Source organism: Vicugna pacos, chromosome 1 (genome assembly GCF_048564905.1).
Source record: "Vicugna pacos chromosome 1, VicPac4, whole genome shotgun sequence".
NCBI classification, from domain to species: domain Eukaryota; kingdom Metazoa; phylum Chordata; class Mammalia; order Artiodactyla; family Camelidae; genus Vicugna; species Vicugna pacos.
The window spans coordinates 5,261,046-5,281,868 of record NC_132987.1 but is presented as its reverse complement, the minus strand read 5'-3'; the positions used below and the strand labels follow the sequence as shown (position 1 = coordinate 5,281,868).

The following is a 20,823-nucleotide window of genomic DNA, read 5'->3' as shown; positions in this document are numbered from 1 at the left end:
TCTTTTCTGCTGTTGGCAAAATTCAGTTCCTTGTGACCACAGAACTGAGGTCCCGTTTCTTCGCTGGCTGTCAGCTGAGGACCATCCCCACACTGGCTCATGGCCCCCTTCCTCCCTCTTGAAAACCAGCACCACCAGGTCACATCCCTCTCATATTTCAACTGCCTCCTTTTACTTTAGTCCCATCTCTGACTCGTTCTTGTACTTTCCTGCTTCACCTCAAGGATTCATGTGTTCATATCAACCCACCATGATCCTCCAGAACAGTCTTCTCATCCCAAGGTTCTTTAATCACACCTGCAAAGTCTCTTTTGCCAAAGAAAGTAACATATTCACAGGCTCTGGAGATTAAGGGCACAGGCATCATTCTGCCATGTAGTATGACTTTGGAAGGAAGATATGAATTATCAAAATTGACCCAAGAAGGAATAGAGAAACTTAATAAAGGAATTAACATAGGAAAAATCCAAAAAGTCATTATAATGCCTTTAAGAAGTCACCAGTGCCAGATAATTTAATAAGTGGGTGATCCGAATTTTGAAGGGACAGATAAATTCAGTTGTAAAAAGTTAGAAAAAGATGGAAGTTTTTTCACTTCATTTTGTGAAAAAGCCATGTTCTTGTGAATCAAAATGCTGTAGCCTTCCTAGGTTCCGCCCCCACCCCCCACCGTGGACTTTTAAAAGTAATTTGAAACTCAAAGCTGAGTAAACATTCCTTTGTTTTAGGTTTATCATCCACCAACCCAGGGCATTAGAAGCTACTTAAGGAGTAGAGTTCCAAGGAACAATGAGAAAATATTCCTAAAAGAAAAAAGAAACATCTCGGTTTATAATAAATACTTAAATTGTTTCCCACTTTATCACCTTGGGGTAAGAAATGCCACATATATACAAAGGGCTTTGTTCTAGAATTTAGGAGACACTCCCCTAAATCAGTTCTTAAAAATAAAATGAGCAGAGACAATTCACGTAGGACCTTCAGATCACCTGTATTAATGTGTTAAAAGATATTTAGCCTCACTAGTTACCAAGAAACTTCAGGCTAAGTCAGTGAAGTCCTCCCTCCATCAGATTACCAAATAAATAAATAGATAAAGGTATGTCATGTTACACTTACATAAAAATATATATTACACACACATGTATGTATGTTAAAATCTTAGGTGAAAGCAATTTGGAGTCATTTATCTAAATTTAAAACGTACATACCATTTCCACTTGTATAAATTTACCTTACAGAAATAACCAACTGTACCTAAAGATGTACGTCTCTAGAGTGTTGTCATTTTGTCTGTAAAGGCAAAAAATTAGAAAAATCCTAACTATGCAGGAGTGCTACAAAATTTTTTCTTCGTGTTTGTTAAAAAGGATAAGGCCGATTTTTACCTATAGCAAGGACAGATCTTCATGACCAAGTTAAGTTCAAAAAGCAAGTTACTGAGGGGAGTACTTTTGAAATAACAATAAGGACGTCTGAAAATCTGTTTCTCCATAAAAGTAATAGGAAGAGTGGCAGAAATGCCAGAATCATCTTTGTCAGAACTCTGGAAATTAATGCAAAGGATTGAGTCCATTTAAGGAGCATCTATTTAAGGGGGAAAAGGCAGAGTCTTGGTAATAACAGCGCACTTGGTAACATCTTAACTTTCCTATTTCCACCTCCTCTCCCCAGCTTTACCATAGCCTTTGATAACCAGTGGCCTCAGAACCCCTGAGAAAAAAGGATGAGTTAGGAGCACCCTCAAAGTCCTACCCCCATTAAATTGTCACTCCTTGACGTGTCCAGCAGTTCACTGAAAAGCCTATGGCATAGGGCTTGTCTGTATTTGACTTTATGTATAGCTTGCTAAGGGAGAAATTGGATCCAGAGGGCCTCCATCAGAATAGTCAGTGGCACTTACTTAACACCACAGCTGCCCAAGGCAGAAACGAAGCAGACAAGAGGTGAACCAAAAACTGACCAGGAAAATCAGAGGCTAGCAAGAAACTTAAAAGGAAAATCTAAGGAATGAGATGTCCATTGGGGGCTTTGAAAAGCTCCAATATTTTCCTGGAATCCTAGAGGCTGCACACATGCAGGACCGTGCACCTGCCCAGGAAAGACTGAGAAGGGTTTAAACTGCCAGCTCTGCGTGAACTTGAGACCCTGCAGAGGCAAGATTTGTAGGATCTAGAGCAGAATTGTAAGCTGCCTGCTGGAGCACTGAAGGCGTGCCCCGAACACGCACACAGAGCCCCCAGCAAAGGCTTAGAGATTTACTGGTGCAAGTCATTAAGGAAAGGAAGCTTCTGTCTCCTAACTGACTGCTAAGCTCACCAAGCAGAGACTTCAGTGGACAGCACGTAAGAACAGAGAATGTAGGCTTTATACAATTCGTTTAGGGAAGTCACCATAAAAATTTTTTTAATTTAAAAATTTTAAAAAAACAAGTAAAAGAGATCTGGGGCATGGGATGGGATCTGATTTGCAGAGCCGCCACATTATTTTATTAAAATGCCCAGTTTTCAATAAAAAGTCTGTGAGACATACAAAGAAACGGAAGTATGGCCTGTATGACAGCAAATAAAGCAGTCAATGCAAACTGCCCCTGAGGAAGCAGAGACACTCACTTGACTTATTAGATCCAGAAGCCATTAAATCAGCCACTATAAATATCTCTTAGAAGCTAAAGGAAACTGAGTCTGAAGATCGAAAGGCATGTATGAGACCAGTGTCTCACCAAATAGACAATATCAAAAAAGCGATAGAGATTTTTTTAAAAAAACCAAATAGGTATCCTGAAGTTGAAATATAGTAACCAAAATGAGAATTTCACAGCAGAGAAACAACAGCAGATTTGTGCCAACGGAGAAAGAATCATAACTTGAAGATGGGTCAATTGAGATGATCTGGTCTGAAAAACAAAGACAAAAAAAGAATGGAAGAAAATGAACAGAGTCTCAAAGACTTGCAGAATGCCATCAAGTATACCAAATACGCAGATGGTGGGAGTCCCAGAAGGAGAGAAGAGAGAGAAAGCTACAGGAAGAGTGTTGAAGAAATGCTGGCTGAAATACTCCACAGCTTTGTGAAACACATTAGTCTGTGTATTCAAGAAGATCAATGAACTCCAAACAGGATAAACTCAAAGAGGTCCATACCTAAACACACCATGGGCAAGCTGCTAAAACCCAGCGACAGGAGAGAATCTTGAAAGCAGATAGAGAAAAACAGCTCATGGTGTACGAGGGAACCTCAATAAGATTAATAGCTGACTTATTAAAAATCTTGGTGGCCAGAAGGCAATAGGACTATATCATTCTTTATCCAGTAAAATCGTTCTCCTAAAAGAAGGGAGAAATTAAGACAGTCACGTATAAAACAAAACAGAATTCGATGCTAGGAAATCTGCCCTATAAGACATAGTAAAGGGAGTCCTTCAGGCTGAAATGAAAGGATACTGTAAGTTACTTCAAACCCACACAAAGAAAAAGCATAGATAAATGTAACTGCATCAGTAAATACAAAATACAGTATAAATGTATTTAGCTTTTATCTTATATTGTTAAGGTAGCATTACTACCCAAATTGGTCTGTGTATTCATTGTAATCACTGTCAAAATCTCGGGTGTCTTTTTGGGAAAATTTGACAAAGTGATCATAAAATTAATCTGAAAATGCAAAGCCCCCCTAATGGTAAAAAAAACAGGGTTGAAAAAGGACAAAATTGGAAAGCTCATACTCCTCGGCTTCAAAACTTACTGTATGTATCACACAGTAATCAAGATAGCGTGGTACTGTCCTAAAGATAAGCATATGTAAATGGAACAGAGTTGCCAGCACAGAAATAAACCCTTACAATTTTGGTAAGTTGATTTTCAGCACAGGTACCAAGGCCATTCAATGGAGAGAAAATAGTCTTTTCTAGAAATAGTGCTAGGAAAACTGTATCTCTGCATGAAAAAGAATGAAGATGAACTACTTCCTCACATTATATACAAAAATTAACTCAAAATGGATCATAGACTTTAATGCAAGAGCAAAAACTGTAACACTTTATAGAAAATATAGGGGTAAATCTTTGTGATTAGGCAATGGCTTCTTATGATACCAACAGCACAAACAGCAGAAGAAAAAATAGGTAAATGGGACTTCATCAAAATTAAACACTTTTTGGCTTCAAAGGGTACCATTAAGGAGGTGAAAAGACAGTGCAGAGAATGGGAGAATTTTTTGCAAATTACATACATATATATATGTGTGTATATATATATATGTGTGTGTGTGTGTATATATATATATATATATATATGAGAAGGAACTTGTACACAGAATATATGAAGAATTCTTACAGCTCAACAATAAAAAGACAGATAACCCATTGTTCAAAATGGGCAAAAGGTTTGAATAGACATTTCTCCACAGAAGATACACAGATGTCTAATAAGCACATGAATTGATAAAATGCAAATAAAAATCACAGTGAGATACCACTTCATACCCACTAGGATGGCTAAAATAAAGAACAGCCAAGTAAGTGTTGACAAGGATTTGGAGAAGTTGGAACCCTCGTACAGTGCTGATGGGAATGTAAAATGGTGTGGCTACTTTCAAAGCCAATTTGACAGTTTCTCTAAATGTTAAACACAGACTTACATATTGACCCAGCAATTTGAGTCCTACGTATTGACCCAGCAGAAATGAAAATATGTGTCTACGCAAAAATTTATACATGAATGTTTAAAGTACCATTATTTGTAATAGCCAAGAAATGGGTACAAGCTAAATGTCATTAACTGATGAATGGATAAACAAAATGTGGTCTATTTGTACAATAGAATATTATTTGGCAATGAAAAGTGAATGAGATCCTGATATAGGCTGTAGCATAAATGTGTCCTGAAAACACTTTGCCAACTGAAAGAAGCCAGTCACAAAAGCTCATACATTGTTTAATCCCATTTCTATGACATGTCCAGAAAAGGCAGAGCCTTGGAGACAGAATGTTGATTAGTGGTTACCGAGGGCTATGGAGAGGACAGTATTGGGAGTGACCACTAAGGGGCAGGAGGTTTCTTGCAGGTGACAGAAATGTTCTAAAATTAGATGGTGATGATTGAGAATCTCTGAATATACTAAAAATCACTGAAGTATATACTTTTAAAAGGTGAATTTTATGGTGTATGAATTACCACTCAGTAAAGCTGATTTTTTTTTATAAAGGCAGTTTTCACATTTGATCTATTTATGGTAAAAATGTTTTATGTATTAGCGGCATAATTTTAAAAGAGAAAACAAGTAGGTGGTTCCCGGGGTCCTTGTCAGCTCCATCATTCTAGGACCCTGTACTCCGGAGATCACTGCCATGAATGGAGCCTAGGGAAGTGAAGACCCAGAGCCTGCGGGTGGCGGGAGACAGAAGGAGGCAGAGCAGGGAAGAAGCGAAGATGCAGGCTGACTTTGATAGTCTGGACCCTGAGGTCAGCGCGGGATGCTCGTACAGCGGGCCCCTGCTGCCTCTCCTCCCCCGACCTCAGGGCCACCCCCAGGCTCCGTCAGGGCTCACCCCAGCATCCCCCGTTGCAGGTGGGATTCTCCAGGAGACAGACCCTGAGATGGAGTTAGACGTACAAAAGGTTTATTGGGGAATAACATCTGTGAAGGGAAGAGAGGAGGGGATGGAACTCAGAAGGAGGTGCATCAGATTGCAATGCAGATGACCTGGAAGTCTGCCGGCTCAGCAGGGAGCCCGGCGTAGGTGGAAACGGCCCGCCCTCACTGCCAGTCCCTGGCCGGCAGTCACATGTGAAAACTGACTTTATAAAAATCACAGGTTAATCATAAATAATAATAATTCACATGCCATAAAATCACCTTTTTGAAGTGTAAAATTCTAGTGTATTCGCAGGGATGTTCAACCATCACCACTGTCTAATCTTAGAACGTGGAGTTAAACTTGACCCCTAGCTCCCTCTCATACCAGGATTTTTGCAGCAGGAAAAATTGTTTCCCCACTTCTTTTGCCCTCTCTCACTCCTCATTCTGTTCACCACAACAGCAGTCAGATTGATCCCTTTAAAATTAAATCAAATCTTGTCACTCCTCTGCTCAAATCCTCCAGTGGTTTCCCGTCTCAGAGGAAAAGTCATGAAAATTGTCTACAGGTCCCCACCTGCCACGATGCCCACCAGCTCCCAGACCTCGCCCTGGCCTCCCTGCTGTCCCCCATAACACAAAGGTCCTGCTTGGGGCCTTGGCACCTGCTGTCCCTTCATATTAACCTGCCAAGCTGATATTTTACCTTCTTCAAGTTTTTGCCCAGGTGTCACGCACCTCAATTCTCAACCGTCCTGTTTCAGACCTCACGCCTTCGTCAGACACTCATAGCCCCTTTGACTACGTTATTTTTCCCGGCAGTGTTTACTAACATCTAAAATCATACATATTTTATTCATGTATTTGTCTCTGCTCACTAGCAAGTGAACTCCTTGAAGTATGGAATTTTGGGGGAGGGTGGTAATTAGGTTTGTTAGTTTGCTTATTCATTCATTCATTTACTTAATTATTTAATGGAGGTACTAGGGATTCAACCCGGGACCTCATGCATGCTAAGCAGGCACTCTACCACTGAGCTCTACCCACCGACCCCTAATATTTTATTTTATTTTAACTTTATTTGTTTAATGGAAGTACTGGGGATTGAACCCAGGATCTCTTGCACTCTAAGCATGCGCTCTACCACTGAGCTATACCCCAACTCCCAATATTTTATTTTATTTTATTTTTTTATTATTTTTTTTTTAATGAAAGTACTGGAGATTGAACCCGAGACCTCGTGCATGCGAAGCAGGCGCTCTACCACTGAGCTGTATCCTCTCCCAGGATGGGATTTTTGATGGTCTAGTTTCCTCGGTCTCCCTGCACCTAGAAGCGTCTGGCACTGACTAGGCCTTCAGTTGCTGTGGGTGAATGAACGAGTGAATGAATGAGTGAACAAATGAATGCACACCAGGTACTGCGCTTGGTCCTTAAGTCCCCCTGACAGTCTTCCAGGAGTCTCCCCGTTGTGTAAGTGAGACCCACGCGGGCCTGGCCGTAGCCAGTTCTGTCCACCTGTCTTCCGCACCCTGCCACCCTCCCCGCAGGGCTCCCTGGAGCCCCCGCTCCTGTCTGAGGAGCTTTATGGCTCTAGAACCTGTCAGTGAATAGGGCCCTGCCAGAGTCACAGATGCAGGCCTGCTAACGGGGGAGCCAGTCTGGCATGCCGCCCTGTGCGCCTAAACCTTGTCCCGTTTCCAGATGCTTCTTCCTTGGTCTGGGGGTCACGGTGTGTCTGTTCTGCAGTTAATGAAAAGGAAAGAGGCTCTTGAAAAACTGGTGAAGGATTTAGACCTTTTTATATTAATAAGATGATGTGCAGTATAATCGGTTCGGGCTTCTATTATGAAGGATGATTCCATTAGTGAGGGAAAATCCAGTCTTTTAACCTGTAATTTCTAAAAATTGGATTTTTCAGGTTTTTTTACATGTGTACTACACTTAGGCCATTGTAGTGTAAATAACTTGTAGAAAACTGTAGCAGTACTTCATTGCTTTAAAAAATTGACAGCGTGGCTAGGGGATATAGCTCAGGTAGGGAGCGCATGCTCAGCATGCACGAGGTCCAGGGTTCAATCCCCAGTACCTCCATTAAAAAGAAAAAAAAATTGGCCACTATTCTGATACATAAAAATGCATGCATCTTACTCCACAGTGTCATTATGTTGACAGTGTGAATAAAGAAATATCATTACTGATCATTTATTAAAAGCAGTTAATTCGGTAGCAGTGAAAAAGTCTGCTGTTTCATTATTGCTTCTTCATTTTTCTTGTAGGACAAAGTTCTAAAAACATCAGTTCATCTCCAAGCACTGAGAGTTTGCCTGGAGGAAGAGAGTTCACTGGCTCCCCGCCTTCATCTGCCACTAAAAAGGACTCCTTTTTCAGCAACATCTCCCGTTCCCGCTCGCACAGCAAAACTATGGGCAGAAAAGAATCTGTAAGTGCACAATTTTCTTTTTCTCCTTCATTTTCCTTGGGAATGCTGCGTCTGTTAAAGCTTCTACTTTTCTAAAGTTCTTAAAAATGTTTACAGACTAAAATGAATTATTTCATAAACATTTTAATTTTATTATAATTTAGTGATATGTGAAGTCTCTGGTCTGTATTACACTGGGGAGAAAAGTAACGTTAGTTTAAAATAAGTTGAACCCCAAATCTTGGTCATTTTTTTCTCTACAAGTACCTTTGTCAAAGCCTGGGTTTTCTTCTAAAATGTAATGAATAGCCTTCTATCAAACAATAGAATAAGACACTTCAAACAAACCAAGATTTTTTTCAGTTTTAAGTATTTCTTGAAAATTAAAAATTATTTTACCCATTATTTTTAAAAGTTATATGAATAACTTCTAAATTATGATGTATTGATAGGTGTTTTTCTAAGATCCTTTGTATGTGTTACTCAGAAGGTCATACCTAACGCGTATCAACTCCTTACAAAAATCTAGTTGTGTCTGAAAATTCTTTTAAGTCAACTTCACAAGAAGTAAAAGTCACATTTTATAGCTAGTTCAACACTTAATATTCTAATATGAAGAATTCATCTGCCCACTGGAGGAGGGTGCAATGCCGATGTCAGGTGTTACCGACAGTGATCTGGGTGTTGCTGGAATAGTGCTAGGGGTGGGGAAACAGGGTGTAAACCTCTGAGGGGTAATTGTTTGCAGCACACAGACTTGTCTATCTGGGTGACCGTGTCTGACCTCGCCCAGGACACGCAGCTTCCTGGTGCTTCAACCACCTCACCTGCCATTTCAACAGCGTCCTTTGCTCTCTGAAGGGAAGGGTTCACTGCGTACTCTGCTGGGGCGCTTTCCACCTGGAGGAACCATGATTCTCTAACGTGCAGAAGAGCAGGATGAAACTTCCATTGGAAAATGGCAGCTTTAATGCAAGCAGTTAGCTCTGCTCCCTCCCAGTCTCCACTCCAGGGACGTTAAGGTCGTTACAGAGAAACCCTCAGGGAGTGAGGAAGCTGGAGAGTGGACAGCAGCAGCAAGATGCTGCTACTTGGAGAGAGATGTTAAGTGGAGACCGACTTAGCAGCCTGAGAAGGCCGAGTGCCAGGCCAGCGGCAGGGAGGAGCCGAGAAGCAACTTGATTTAAGAGGTAAAACCCTCTGGAAGCTTGGGAACCAGACACAAGGTGAAGGGGAGTCGAAGACATGAGGACTGGTTAGAAGTTCCTTCAAGAAGCACAGAGACTGTCTTCCTCGCTCTGGCAGAAGACTGGAGGTTTAGTTCTCTGGAAGGTGCAAAACAGAACAGTTCTGGACCAAGAGAGATGAGGATCAGCTGAGCGTGGGACTGCCTCCTCAAAAAGGGGGTGTTGAACATATTAAAATACTGAATTTGAGGTCCCCAGACTCCCCAGAATATGAGAAAGTAGATCTCTTCAGGCAGGAGATTGGAAGGGTTTTGTCCTGGCAGAAGCCACACTTTAAAAAACACAGACGGACCTTTGGGGTTATCCAGGGAAGCAGCCAGTTCACTTCCCAGTGAACGCAACCATCACAGTCCCATCTAAGCACAGAACTTTCTCTTGGCTTGTAGTTAACGTATTCTGTATGAGCAAGACAGCCAAGGATCACTGGCTTCTTGCAGACAGCATCTGAGAGGACAGACAGACAGAAACAAACAGGAAAAAGCCACTGGGAGGAAACAAGTCTTTGCAGGAGAATACGTCAGAAAAAAATACTCATTCTGAGAGAAACAGCAACGACAAAAGCTATTAGAAATGGAAATGGGACATCTGAAGTGTGAAACTCAGTAGGAGGGTTGGAAAACAAAATTGAGGAAACCTCAGAAAATAGAATGCAGGACAGATAAAGAAAGTAAAGAGGTAAATATAAGAAAATTAGAGAACCAGCCCAGAAGATTCAAAATCTTTAAAAAACAAAAAACAAAAGGAGTTCCAGAAAGAGAGAACAGAGAAAATGAAAGGAAGGAAATGATCCAAAGTACAGCTCATTAAGTGTCTCCACTTAATGAAACACCTGAGTTTTCAGACTGAAAAAGTTCGTTGAAAGTCCCACGTGAGTGAAAACAAACACACCCAGATCCATCGCTGAAAAAGTTCAAAACTGGGAGCAAAGAGATACCCTCCAAACACGTAGAGTTGGGGAAAAAGAAAGATTTCCAACAAAAGATCAGAAAGTAGACCAGCTCCAAATTTCACATGGCAACACCAGCAGTGAGACAGGGGAGGAATTCCTTCAGAGTTCTGAGAGAAAATTACTTCCAACCCAGACCCAACACCAGCCAGACTAATTGTGTGAGGGCAGAACAAAGCCACTTGCAGACGTTCAAGACCCAAAACCCGTATTCCCGTGCACCTGTTCTCAGAAATCACTGGAGCAGGCCCTCTACAAAAATGAGCACGTACATCAAGGATAGAGGACGGGTGAGAACGAGGCGGTGGAGTACCCAGAGCCCGGCCAAGGATCCCTCGGATGGTGCTGTAGGGATCGCAGGACTGTTAGAAAGCACAGCTGTCGAGCAGCTCCAGCAGCAGCAGCCAGCCCAGCTTGAAATAAGTCAGAAGGTTCCAGAAAATTTCCCCTAAAAAGATGAAATTGGGAGAGTGACTCATCTATTTGGACAAATTGAGAAATTTACACAACTCGGGGTGAGTTTAGGTTGGAATGAGTGATAAAATTTGATAAAAAAAAATAAGCCATTAAAATCTAGGACAATAGTTACCCCAAAGGAAAACTAAAGAGTATACAGGAAAAGAAAGGTATTGATAAACCTTGTCACTGAGCCAGGGCTCAAATTCACAGAGACAACAGAGTGTAACTCTGTTGACTGTTAGTCATGATAAAATCCTGTTGAGAAGTTGGGAAGGGTTTGTGTGTTGGCCTGGGGAGCAGAGGGGTCACGGGGGTTGGGCAACAGGGCTCCATCTTCATCTTCCATCGTAGCAAATCTCTAATGATAAATATTGTCTAGAAAAATCAAGGGGTGGCAATATAAGCTCGAGCGATAGAGGTGAAAAAAATGGGCAAAAGAATTGAAAGTGGTGGCTTGCGGGGAGGAGGGCAGGAAGTGGAGGGTGGGGCCGTGTGAACGGTTGTTCATAACAAGCCTCGGAGAACCTCTGACTCTTCCACACGGTACATGTATAACTGAGATTAAAAATAATGACTACAAATCCCAACAAAAATACAGTGTATTGGCATCATAAATTAGAAGAGAAGCTGTCTGCCTGTTCAGAGAACGTGTCCATGAAGAACCAGAATCAGGAGTAACAAATGAGAAGGCAAATGGAGACACGTTTCGTGTTTGTTCTGTCATATTCTGGTGGGTTCATCGATGACACCAATCAATGGCTTCTCTCTATGGTGATGCTGTGACTTAAAACTGAAGAGTGGAGCAAAAAATAGAAATAGAGTAAGTCTAACTCTACTTAGACCTGCTCTGAATTGAGAAACGGAATGCCCAATTATTGTTCAGAATGTAATGTATTTCCTAACTTGTGGGAAGTAAGCAGACAGACATTTTCCAGGGAAAGCCATGGTTTTCCAAATAATGGGTTATTATTTTATGAAATAATATGTTGTAGTCAATGCTCTTTGCCAAATAATTCCAGTTCTCTCCCAGTCTATGCCCTTGATAGGATTCCACCCCTTGTCCCCTGTGATCTGTCAGAGCCACGTGACAGTTCTATCCAGTGAGCTGTGAGTGGCAGGGTGTGTGTGGATTGCCACTGCAAGACCTTCGACACCTGTCCCCTTCCCTCGGGCACAGTGAGCAGAGCCCCCCTGCCAACCCATGCTAGATGTGGAGGATGAGTGAGGAATCAACCCTGATTGAATTAAGCTGAGATTGTTGCTCATCATGGCCAAACGCACAGCCGGAAAGTGTCCAGGCCCATAGCTGGGGTTCACTCTTCCATGGGAGCCATATGCTGCCACCAGAGAGGTGCCCATGACTAGGCACCTGTCATCCTTGAGCCCACTTTGCTTTCATTCCCAGCCTGGAGAGCCCATGACTAGGCACCTGTCATCCTTGAGCCCACTTTGCTTTCATTCCCGGCCTGGCTGGTGTGAAAGGGATAGTCTAGGCCCTCAGAGAATTCCAAGATAACTTTTCATTAACATGATCATCATCTTCATCAGTTTCTCACACAGCAAGTGGCCAGAAATTGAAGCAAAGATATCTCCTGCTTTGGGTCCCCAGTGCCTTAAACCATACAATACCTTCCAGATTTCAAGACTCAGTTGATCTTTTAAAGTGTCTGAGGGTCAAGAAATTTTTTAATTAAGTTTTTAATTGAAGTATAGTTGGTTTTGATTTCATTATTATTTTTCAATTGAAGTATAGTTGGAAGAAGTTGTTGATGTCAGTTGACAAAAGACTCCAATAGCAGTTGAAAATGGACATTAAAACAGGTAATCTCATAGTAGCTGTCAACCCAAGAGTGATGAAATCTGCTTATAATGTTTCTAATCTAATCATTGAGAAACGATTTTCGACATTAATAGAAGTGTGATGTATTTTGGACAAGAATCATATATTAGATCACAGAACTTTTTTCAGACTCTCACTGTTGCCTTTTCATGTCTCATAGGAAGCCTTTCTGTAATCCACAGGCTCTCTTCTTTAAGTGAATATGTATTATGTCTACTCCTGTTGGTGCCCCTGGTCTGGTCGTGTAATAAAAGAACACAAAACTCAGCTAATCCTGGAGAGAGGTCACAAATCAAGCTTTGTGCTGTATGTTTATCAGCAGCACCATTATACTACTTCTCTGAAATGTGACCAAAGTAGTAGGAAGTGTTGAGTCTCGACCTCCCTTCACTATCAGTAGTAGTGCTTTGAGGATTGGGATTTATTCATGAAAACAATTTTCCCTCTGCTCTCTTTCCCAAAAGAGTCTTTAGGGCTCACCTCATTCCGTCCAGGTTTTAACCAAGCTCTGATAATTTTAGTCTAGAGGAAATTGAAATTTTTGATACTTTTAAATGTTTTAAATGGTTTATTTTCCACGGTGTTGTAAATGACATCCAATACTTAGTTTTCTAGAAATCTATTTGAGTTGGTCATTCATCTGATTGGTAAATAAGTTTTCACTTGTTTCAGTTCCACTAGTCATGTTCTATGATTGTCGCCAAGTTGTTTCCCAAGAGTGTCTTTGCTAAAGTTAAAGAATAGGGAATATAAGAAAAACTCTAAAATTGACTTGCAGATGTGAATAAGTCCTGGTGTTTAAGCACATTAGCCAATTAAGCAATTTTTTTCCCAAATTCCTAATGACCTGCAGGACAATTTGCTTTGTGATAATTACATACCAAGCTCCAAAGATCTAAACTTATAAATAGTTCAGAATCGTCTCTAAACCACAGGAAGTCAAAATTGTGTGGGCTGAAAACCCCTGCATAAAACAAGATGTGTAATGAGCTACCCACCATGCCCAGGCTCCCAGCACCACTGGGGGTGCTCACCCTCTGTCGTCATGACTCCTGCACGTACTCATCATTGCCCTGTGGTGGTTTGAACATAGGCCACGGTCATACTAATAGAATTTATTTTTAACCTAGTCATTAATCTATCCTTGTAGCTTTGAATGTATGAGATCTTCTGCCAGGATTCAGTAGGTATTCGGTGAGAATTGTTCCAGAGGTAGATTATTTTTGATGTATCTGTGGAAGAGGGTGAGCCCTGCGTCCTTCTGTTCTGCCATCTTGGAGCCCCTTCTCACTGATCGATCCTTTATCACAACAAAATAACAAAACGTCTCAGACAAATGAAAACAGATTGGAAAGCAGACTCATCCTTCTGAAAGTATAGACAACCTGAGCATCACCTAATCTAGTCCGGTCATGTTCTAGAAACTGGAATTTAAGTCATCTCTATATAAGAAATGTAAAAGAGCAGCGCCATTGAATGTGCTTACAGTGAAATCGGGGGAGGCAGAAACACATCAAAAGTTAAGTAACAATTAAACTAAATAAAAATATAACTCATCACCCAGGGAGGCATTAGATGGTTTAATGACATAGAACAGTAAAGACAGTAAATAATAGGGATTCAGAAGACAGACCACTGGACTTTATTGGTCTAGACAGGCTTCATTCTGAGAGATTAGACTCGAACCACAGACATACTTCTTCTTCCAGTAAATGCAGCCATCGTCTTCCTTAGGAAGGCCCTGCGCCTTCCAGGACAGGTGGTAGTGGTGGGTACTGAATGTCTGTGTATGTGTTTTCTTCTCCCTCAGGCCCCCAGCAGAGTGTAAAACAGTTGGGATTATATGCAGTTGCTTTTGGTAAAGATAAGAGAAATTCCAGTCTCAGGTGAGGAAGTCCGTTGCTTACTGTTTCAGATAACAAGAGCCCTGAGATGGGCAGGTCTGGGGTTGGCTAATTCAGCTGTAGATTGGTGTCGCCAGCTTTCCATGCTGCCACCTCTGTGTCTCGGCTTTGTCCTCAACCCACCCGCATCATCTTTCTCAAGAGGGCTACCAAGAACCAGGTGTGTATCCTGTCTCCCCCCCAACACACTCAGCGTCTTCTAGAGAAGTCGGCCTGCAAGTCCCCCAGCAGGCTTTCCCTCCCTCCTCATTGGTTGGCCAGATTAAATCCCTGCCCACTCTGAACCCAGTCAGTAAGAGGACAGGTGCCAGGAGTCCATGGCAGTGGGAGAGGTGGTGGAAGCCTGTGACTGGGCACTGTGACAGGCCCGGTATCCCCAAAGTAGTCATTGCCGAGATGCTTCTGGGAAGAATTTGCATTTGAAAAGAGCCAGTTCCGTTTTATCAGTGATGTTTTACACGTGGATTTTTAGGTGGCTTGAGTTGGATTGGTAGTTGGAAGAGAGAGATTGAGCAGTGGCCTCAAGGAGTCAGATTCTTCCTAGTTATCTGATTCTCTCCTCAGTCAGTGATGTGTCCTTCCTAAGGTCTGTTGTGTGGAAAGTATGATTAGTGGAATGGATTTTTAGGGACTTCTGAATGGAATTGAAAACTGGCATCTAGACTGTATCTAATTATAGGATTTTTTTCAGTTAATAAATATATATTTGTAATCTCTCATTGAATTTAATCAATAATACTGATGATGACTGGATTAAAACACAGTTCCGTGTAAAAATACATCCCCATGTAATATAGTTTATTGCAATGAGTATATATATGAAATGAATTTAAAGATTGGCAGTTTTTCTAGCTTCTTTTAAGTCTCGTGGTAGGAATTTGAATTGGAAGTCAAAATGAACTCAGATGTTTGATCCATGACATGTAGTCAGTCATTCGAGGTTATATGAACCGTGTTCACATTAACAAGCCTTTCTGCCAGTGTGTCAGCCCCAGGTCAGGGAAGGTGGAGCCTGTGTCTTGGTAGGAGTGTCCTGTCCTTCTGTCTCCATCTCTTTGCCGTCCCCAGTTCACGTGATAATAAAAAAAAATTTTGAGGCGCCTATTAAAGCAGAAGCACAGGAAACGGAGTGCTGAACCTTGACTGAGTATTAGCCCTTGGGGGAATGAGTGAGACACTTATCCCCTCATGCTGGGCCCTCTTCCTCCACCATCTGTCCTCAGCCCCTTAATCTCCAGGAAATGCCCAGATGCCTGGACCATGCTGATCACTGCCCTGGAGGCAGGAACAATAGTTTGGGGAGAGCTCAAGTGAAGTAATGAGAAGTGTTTAGAATCCCCGGCCAGAAATTCCTGTGCGTTTGAATTATGCTAAATTAAATGTGCCTTTGGTAGTAGCAGTTGCTCCCCTCCAATGCCCTTTCTTGAAACTTGACATTTATTTCATCTTTTAATGCCGCCCTGCCCTGGGGCCAGTCATTGGTGCCCGGAAGTGCACGTGTGCACGGCAGGGAAGGGAGTGTGGGCTCCCACTGCCCTGTGCAGATGGAGGTCAGACAGAGGAGGCTGCAGGCAGACCGCCTGGATGGCATCGCCAGCCCCTCCTACCCGGCGTCCTCCTGCTTTTAAATCTTTGGCCCTTAGCATCTCATCACTTATTTGTCGTAGCACCTTTGTTTACTTTTCCAGAAAGACATTTTTAATCCACTGGGTTTTCATTCCAGAAAGGGCGCTTTTGCTCCCATTGTAGGAATTCTAGGCCTTCTGAACAAGGAGGGATCTATGTCAGGCAGCCTCCACCTTGCCTCGAAACCCTAAGGCTAAGGAACACCTTTGTGGTTGCTCCTCAGGCCGAGCTGCTGTGCAGGGAGTGTCAGGCAGGGGCTTTGGCGCCGTTTCCATAGCTTCCTCCTGTTCCTGAACCCGCTGTCTTCCCCCCAGCCTGCTGTTCCAAGATGCCCGTGTGGCAGGCATTGGTACCAGGTGGTAAGCGCCTGGAAGCCCCCACACCAGCAGGGGAGGAACGGGCAGAGCTGCAGGAACTCGCCAGAGCAGCCTGTGCACTGCTAACAGGAGTCCTGCTGAGGGGCAGGTGGGCACAAAAACTGAACCCCGCCTGCACGCTGCCCGCTAAGCAGTGTGTCCACGTCCGGGGCCGGGTGGGCCTGGAGAAGGGGCGGTTTCTTCCTCTGCACAAAGGTAATGCCCATTCCCCATGCCCTGCACCCAAAGGAGGTGACTTTTCCTAATTAAATTAAAAGCATGTTTTAGGTTGGTAAGGGCCCCAAGAGGGAGTTGCCATTGTTGGAAAAATTCAGGATCTTTCTATTTGTGGCTGTGATGATTTGGAAAAAAGAAAAAAAAGAACAACCATGGGGAAGGAACAGCTCAGTGGTAGAGCGCGTGCTAGCGTGCACAAGGTCCTGGGTTTGATCCTCAGGACCTCTATTTAAACAAATAAATAAATAAACCTAATTACATCCCCCCAAAATAAAAAAAAATACAGTAAGTACATGTTCAAGGCTTTACGTAGCTCATTAAGGAACAAAGGAAACAAACAAAGGATGGTACCAGGAAAACATGTTGGCATTGATATTGGGAACTAATAAGATGAGAAAAGAAAAATCAAATTCATTTGACCGTAAGGATAATAAGAAACACAATAATTTACACAGAGCACTCACCATTCACGCTTTATTAAGCCTCTTAAAATAAGCACGTCTGTCATTACAAATGCATCTGATTAACTTGTATTTGATTTGATTAGTAAACTTTGCTCACGTAAGCCTGACCTTCCTCTGGGGTGTTTGCTTGTGAAGGACAGTTGGTCACGAGCAGCTCTTTCAGATACATAAAAAAGCAGCCACCAAGACCATTCTCAGTCCTAACACTACAATGTGGCTGAAGGATTTTAAAAAGCCGTGAATATGTGGATCATCAGAAGATAATATAACCCCCCCCCAAAAAGATAATATAATCCAGTTCCCACACAACCTTTTTATCTAAGATGGTGGCAAAGCCATGCGTCCTTTCCCTCGGAATTGTGACCGGCTTAGTGCAGTCCTGTCAATAGTCTTACCGTGTCCAGTCAAAACATCATTTTCCAAAGCTACTTAGGTCAGTAGATAGAAACGTACAGCAGTAATTCAAAGCGCGATGATTGTAGTTAAGCCATGGACAAATTAGCTTTATATGAAATTCTAGAAAGTTATGGGTGACACTGGAAGACGAGGGAGAAAAGGATAAAGAAAACTATTTCACTCCTGGGCTTGTATCCAGAAGGAACCCTACTTGAGGATGACACCTGCACCCCGATGTTCATAGCAGCACTATTTACAATAGCCAAGACATCAAGACAGCCTAAGTGTCCATCATCGGATGACTGGATAAAGAAGAAGTGGTATATTTATACAATGGAATACTACTCAGCCATAAAAACCGACAACATAATGCCATTTGCAGCAACATGGATGCTCCTGGAGAATGTCATTCTAAGTGAAGTAAGCCAGAAAGAGAAAGAAAAATACCATATGAGATTGCTCATATGTGGAATCTAAAAAACAAAAAACAAAAACAAACAAACAAACAAAAAGAAAGCATAAATACAGGACAGAAATAGACTCATAGACAGAGAATACAGACTTGTGGTTGCAAGGGGGGCGGAGGGCGGGAAGGGATAGACTGGGATTTCAAAATTGTAGAATAGATAAATAAGATTATACTGTATAGCACAGGAAAATATACACAAAATGTTATGGTAGCTCACAGAGGAAAAAAATGTGACAATCAGTGTGTATATGTCCATGTATGACTGAAAAATTGTGCTGAACACTAGAATTTGACACAACACTGTAAAATGATTATAAATCAATAAAAAGTGTTTAAAAAAAAAAGGAAAACTATTTCAACTGGAAAAGCAGTTATGAAGGGGGCCACTCCTCCCCCACCCCCACCCTTAATGCCTAGACCCCCGACCAGACTGACTCCTGGCTTTCTGGTCATATTTCTCAGTTGTTTTCTCACCTTTGATGTTCTTATTATTCTGCTTCCATGCTTCTCATCTTTCTTTTTTTGCATTGTGCATTTATTTATTAAATAAACCCTTCCCACCCACACCTTGTGCCTGCAACAGGAAAGCCCTCAGGCTGGCATCTAGAGTCACTCTCAGGTGATCAGTCTGACGTCATGATCGTCCTCACTTTTTCTCTTTGGAAGCCAGCCCAAAGTGAGGACAGAATTGTAAAGGAGGTCTTGAAAGTTTGCAACACTGCCCTGAGTTCTTGAGTCCCCTCAAATCTCTCAAGGATTCCACTCACAGGGAAGTGGAAAGACCTGGCAAATGATGTAATTCACCGGCCCCACATACACACACCCACCACCACACAGTCCAAAAATGACAGAGGCCCCAACATGCAGAATAACGCTCCAGTCGGTCTCGAATGAACAGAAATGCTGCCACATCGCTTAACATCAGGATGTGCGCGGTCTGGACTCTGGGCAGTCTTCTCGGTCTGGGCATCTCTTATCCTTCATGGCAAGATACATGTTTTATAAAATATGAAGGACAGCGCCTTGGAAAATGAAATTGAGGAAAATAAGAATGAAACTAGCAAGGAACCCTTAGATAATAATGCTAACGTTTATAGAAATCTTGAATCCATCTCTAGACAGCAAACTTTAACATTACCCAGCTGGACTATTAATAGCTATTTATTGGCCAGGATAAATGAATGTTGGGTTTTTTCCTCAGCGTCTATAGTCAGAGCCACTCATCCGTAGTCTGTATTGTGATTAAACTCCTTTTCTGATACCCTTGATGAAAGTGTTGAGAATCAGGTTTGAAGGTTGGGTAGGCACGAGATCTTGTTCTCAAGTAAATGAGCCTAATTCCTTTGCCAGGAATTGAGATTGAAGTTTCTGAGGTGGACTGATTAAATGTAAAGACTGTTTCAGTGCCAGAACTTGCCTCTCATTACGAAGAGACTGTCATGGTTTAGGATGCTTTAAGCTGAGTGTAACTGAAATTCTGACTCAAACTGATACAAATAATAACAAGTTACTAGTGCCAAGAAGTCCAAAGGGCGTCCAACTCCCAGCTACACAATAGAATCACCTGAACAGCTTAAAAAGACAAGTGACAGAAATGAATCAGAATCTCTGAGATGAGGCTTGGGTCTTGGTAGTTGTTAAAAGCTTCCCAGATTATTCAGATAGTGTAGCTGAGGTTTGGAGCTGATGCTTCCTCTGGCTGGAAGCAAGAAGAGAGGGAGAAAGACAGACCAGGCCTTCCTGGGGCTCTGGATTGGGTCAGGGTCCCCCGGGGAGGAGTCTCTGGGCGGCAGGGTCCCCTGGGGAGGAAGACGTGGAGTGAACAAGGGAGCCCCAGCTCCTCCCTGCAGAGTCAGAGTTCCGCCAGCCCTACCGCGTGCCACCACGATCTCCAGAATGAAGCTCGTCTGCAGAGTTACCTTTGTGGGAAAATACAGCACTTTGTCACCAGTATGTTTGCCTTCGAATGAACAGGCATCCTCGGAGTAGTCCATTTTGTTGTCAGCGGTTTCTGTCTTCCCCCAAATCACCATGCTGTGCAAAATCATGCTTTAGAAACCACTGGACTCGTGGGGGAAATGGGATTGGGGAAACAACGTTCAAAAACTGCATCAGTGACACGTGAAGTTGGAACCTAGCAAAGGTGGCAGCTCTGTTTTGCACGTGTTAAAATGATTACAGAGTAAATAAATGCTACAATAAATACCGCCCCTGACCTTGCAAAAGACCGGAAGCTTGGTTGGGGCAGTGAATGTTGGAAAGTTTGCAGCCCGTGAGCTACCAGGGAGTAGTGGAAGGAGGATTCTCTGGAATCGGACAGATCTGCATCCTGGGTGCCGCCCATTGGCACGCACAGTGTGCGCTGAGGTCGCAGCCTGTGTGCGCAGTGTGCACGTGTCTGCGCTGTGTGTATTCCTGCGTGCCGGGTCCGGCTCCACGCGGTGTTCTGCATTCACCTCAGGTTTCTTGTGGATGCAGCTGTGTCTAAGCAAACATGGAGGCCACGCTACGCTCTGTTGTCCCCTAATCCATCAGTCTTGTTGGAACAAATTCACATTTTCAAAACAAGCATTATAACAGAACTGCCTCTACTCTGGGCCTGACCTGCAGCATCTGAATTCAGTTGGGCTGCGGAAATGAAGATAAAGATCATACGTGATTAATTTTTTGCTCTCAGTTGAGTCACCGAGTTCTCAGTACCCTGTTCGGTAACAATACCACGTTAACCAGGAATTTTAGCATAAGTCCATTTTATTAATGGTCGCATCCATCCTGAGTATTGGTAACACCAGCCTTCTCACTGTGAGCATCTGACTCGCTGTGTGGCTCTCCATCCAGGCTCCCTCTGTCTAGAACCAATCCTGCGGGTCTGAGGCACGG

At 42.6% G+C, this 20,823-nt stretch overlaps 1 protein-coding gene and 1 non-coding gene across 3 annotated transcripts in view; one reads left to right on the top strand and one right to left on the bottom strand.

Annotated features, from left to right (window-relative positions):
- The window catches only part of TBC1D5 (TBC1 domain family member 5), a 497,763-nt gene that overhangs the window by 439,468 nt on the left and 37,472 nt on the right, over positions 1-20,823 (top strand). For both annotated transcript variants that reach the window (XM_072946459.1, XM_072946400.1), the window contains one exon: positions 7,857-8,020. In XM_072946459.1, coding sequence (XP_072802560.1) covers positions 7,857-8,020 — 164 coding nt within the window. The remainder of the gene's footprint in view (positions 1-7,856; positions 8,021-20,823) is intronic.
- TRNAS-AGA (transfer RNA serine (anticodon AGA)) lies at positions 6,667-6,743 on the bottom strand. Its single transcript has one exon. It is a non-coding gene; the product is annotated as a tRNA-Ser (tRNA).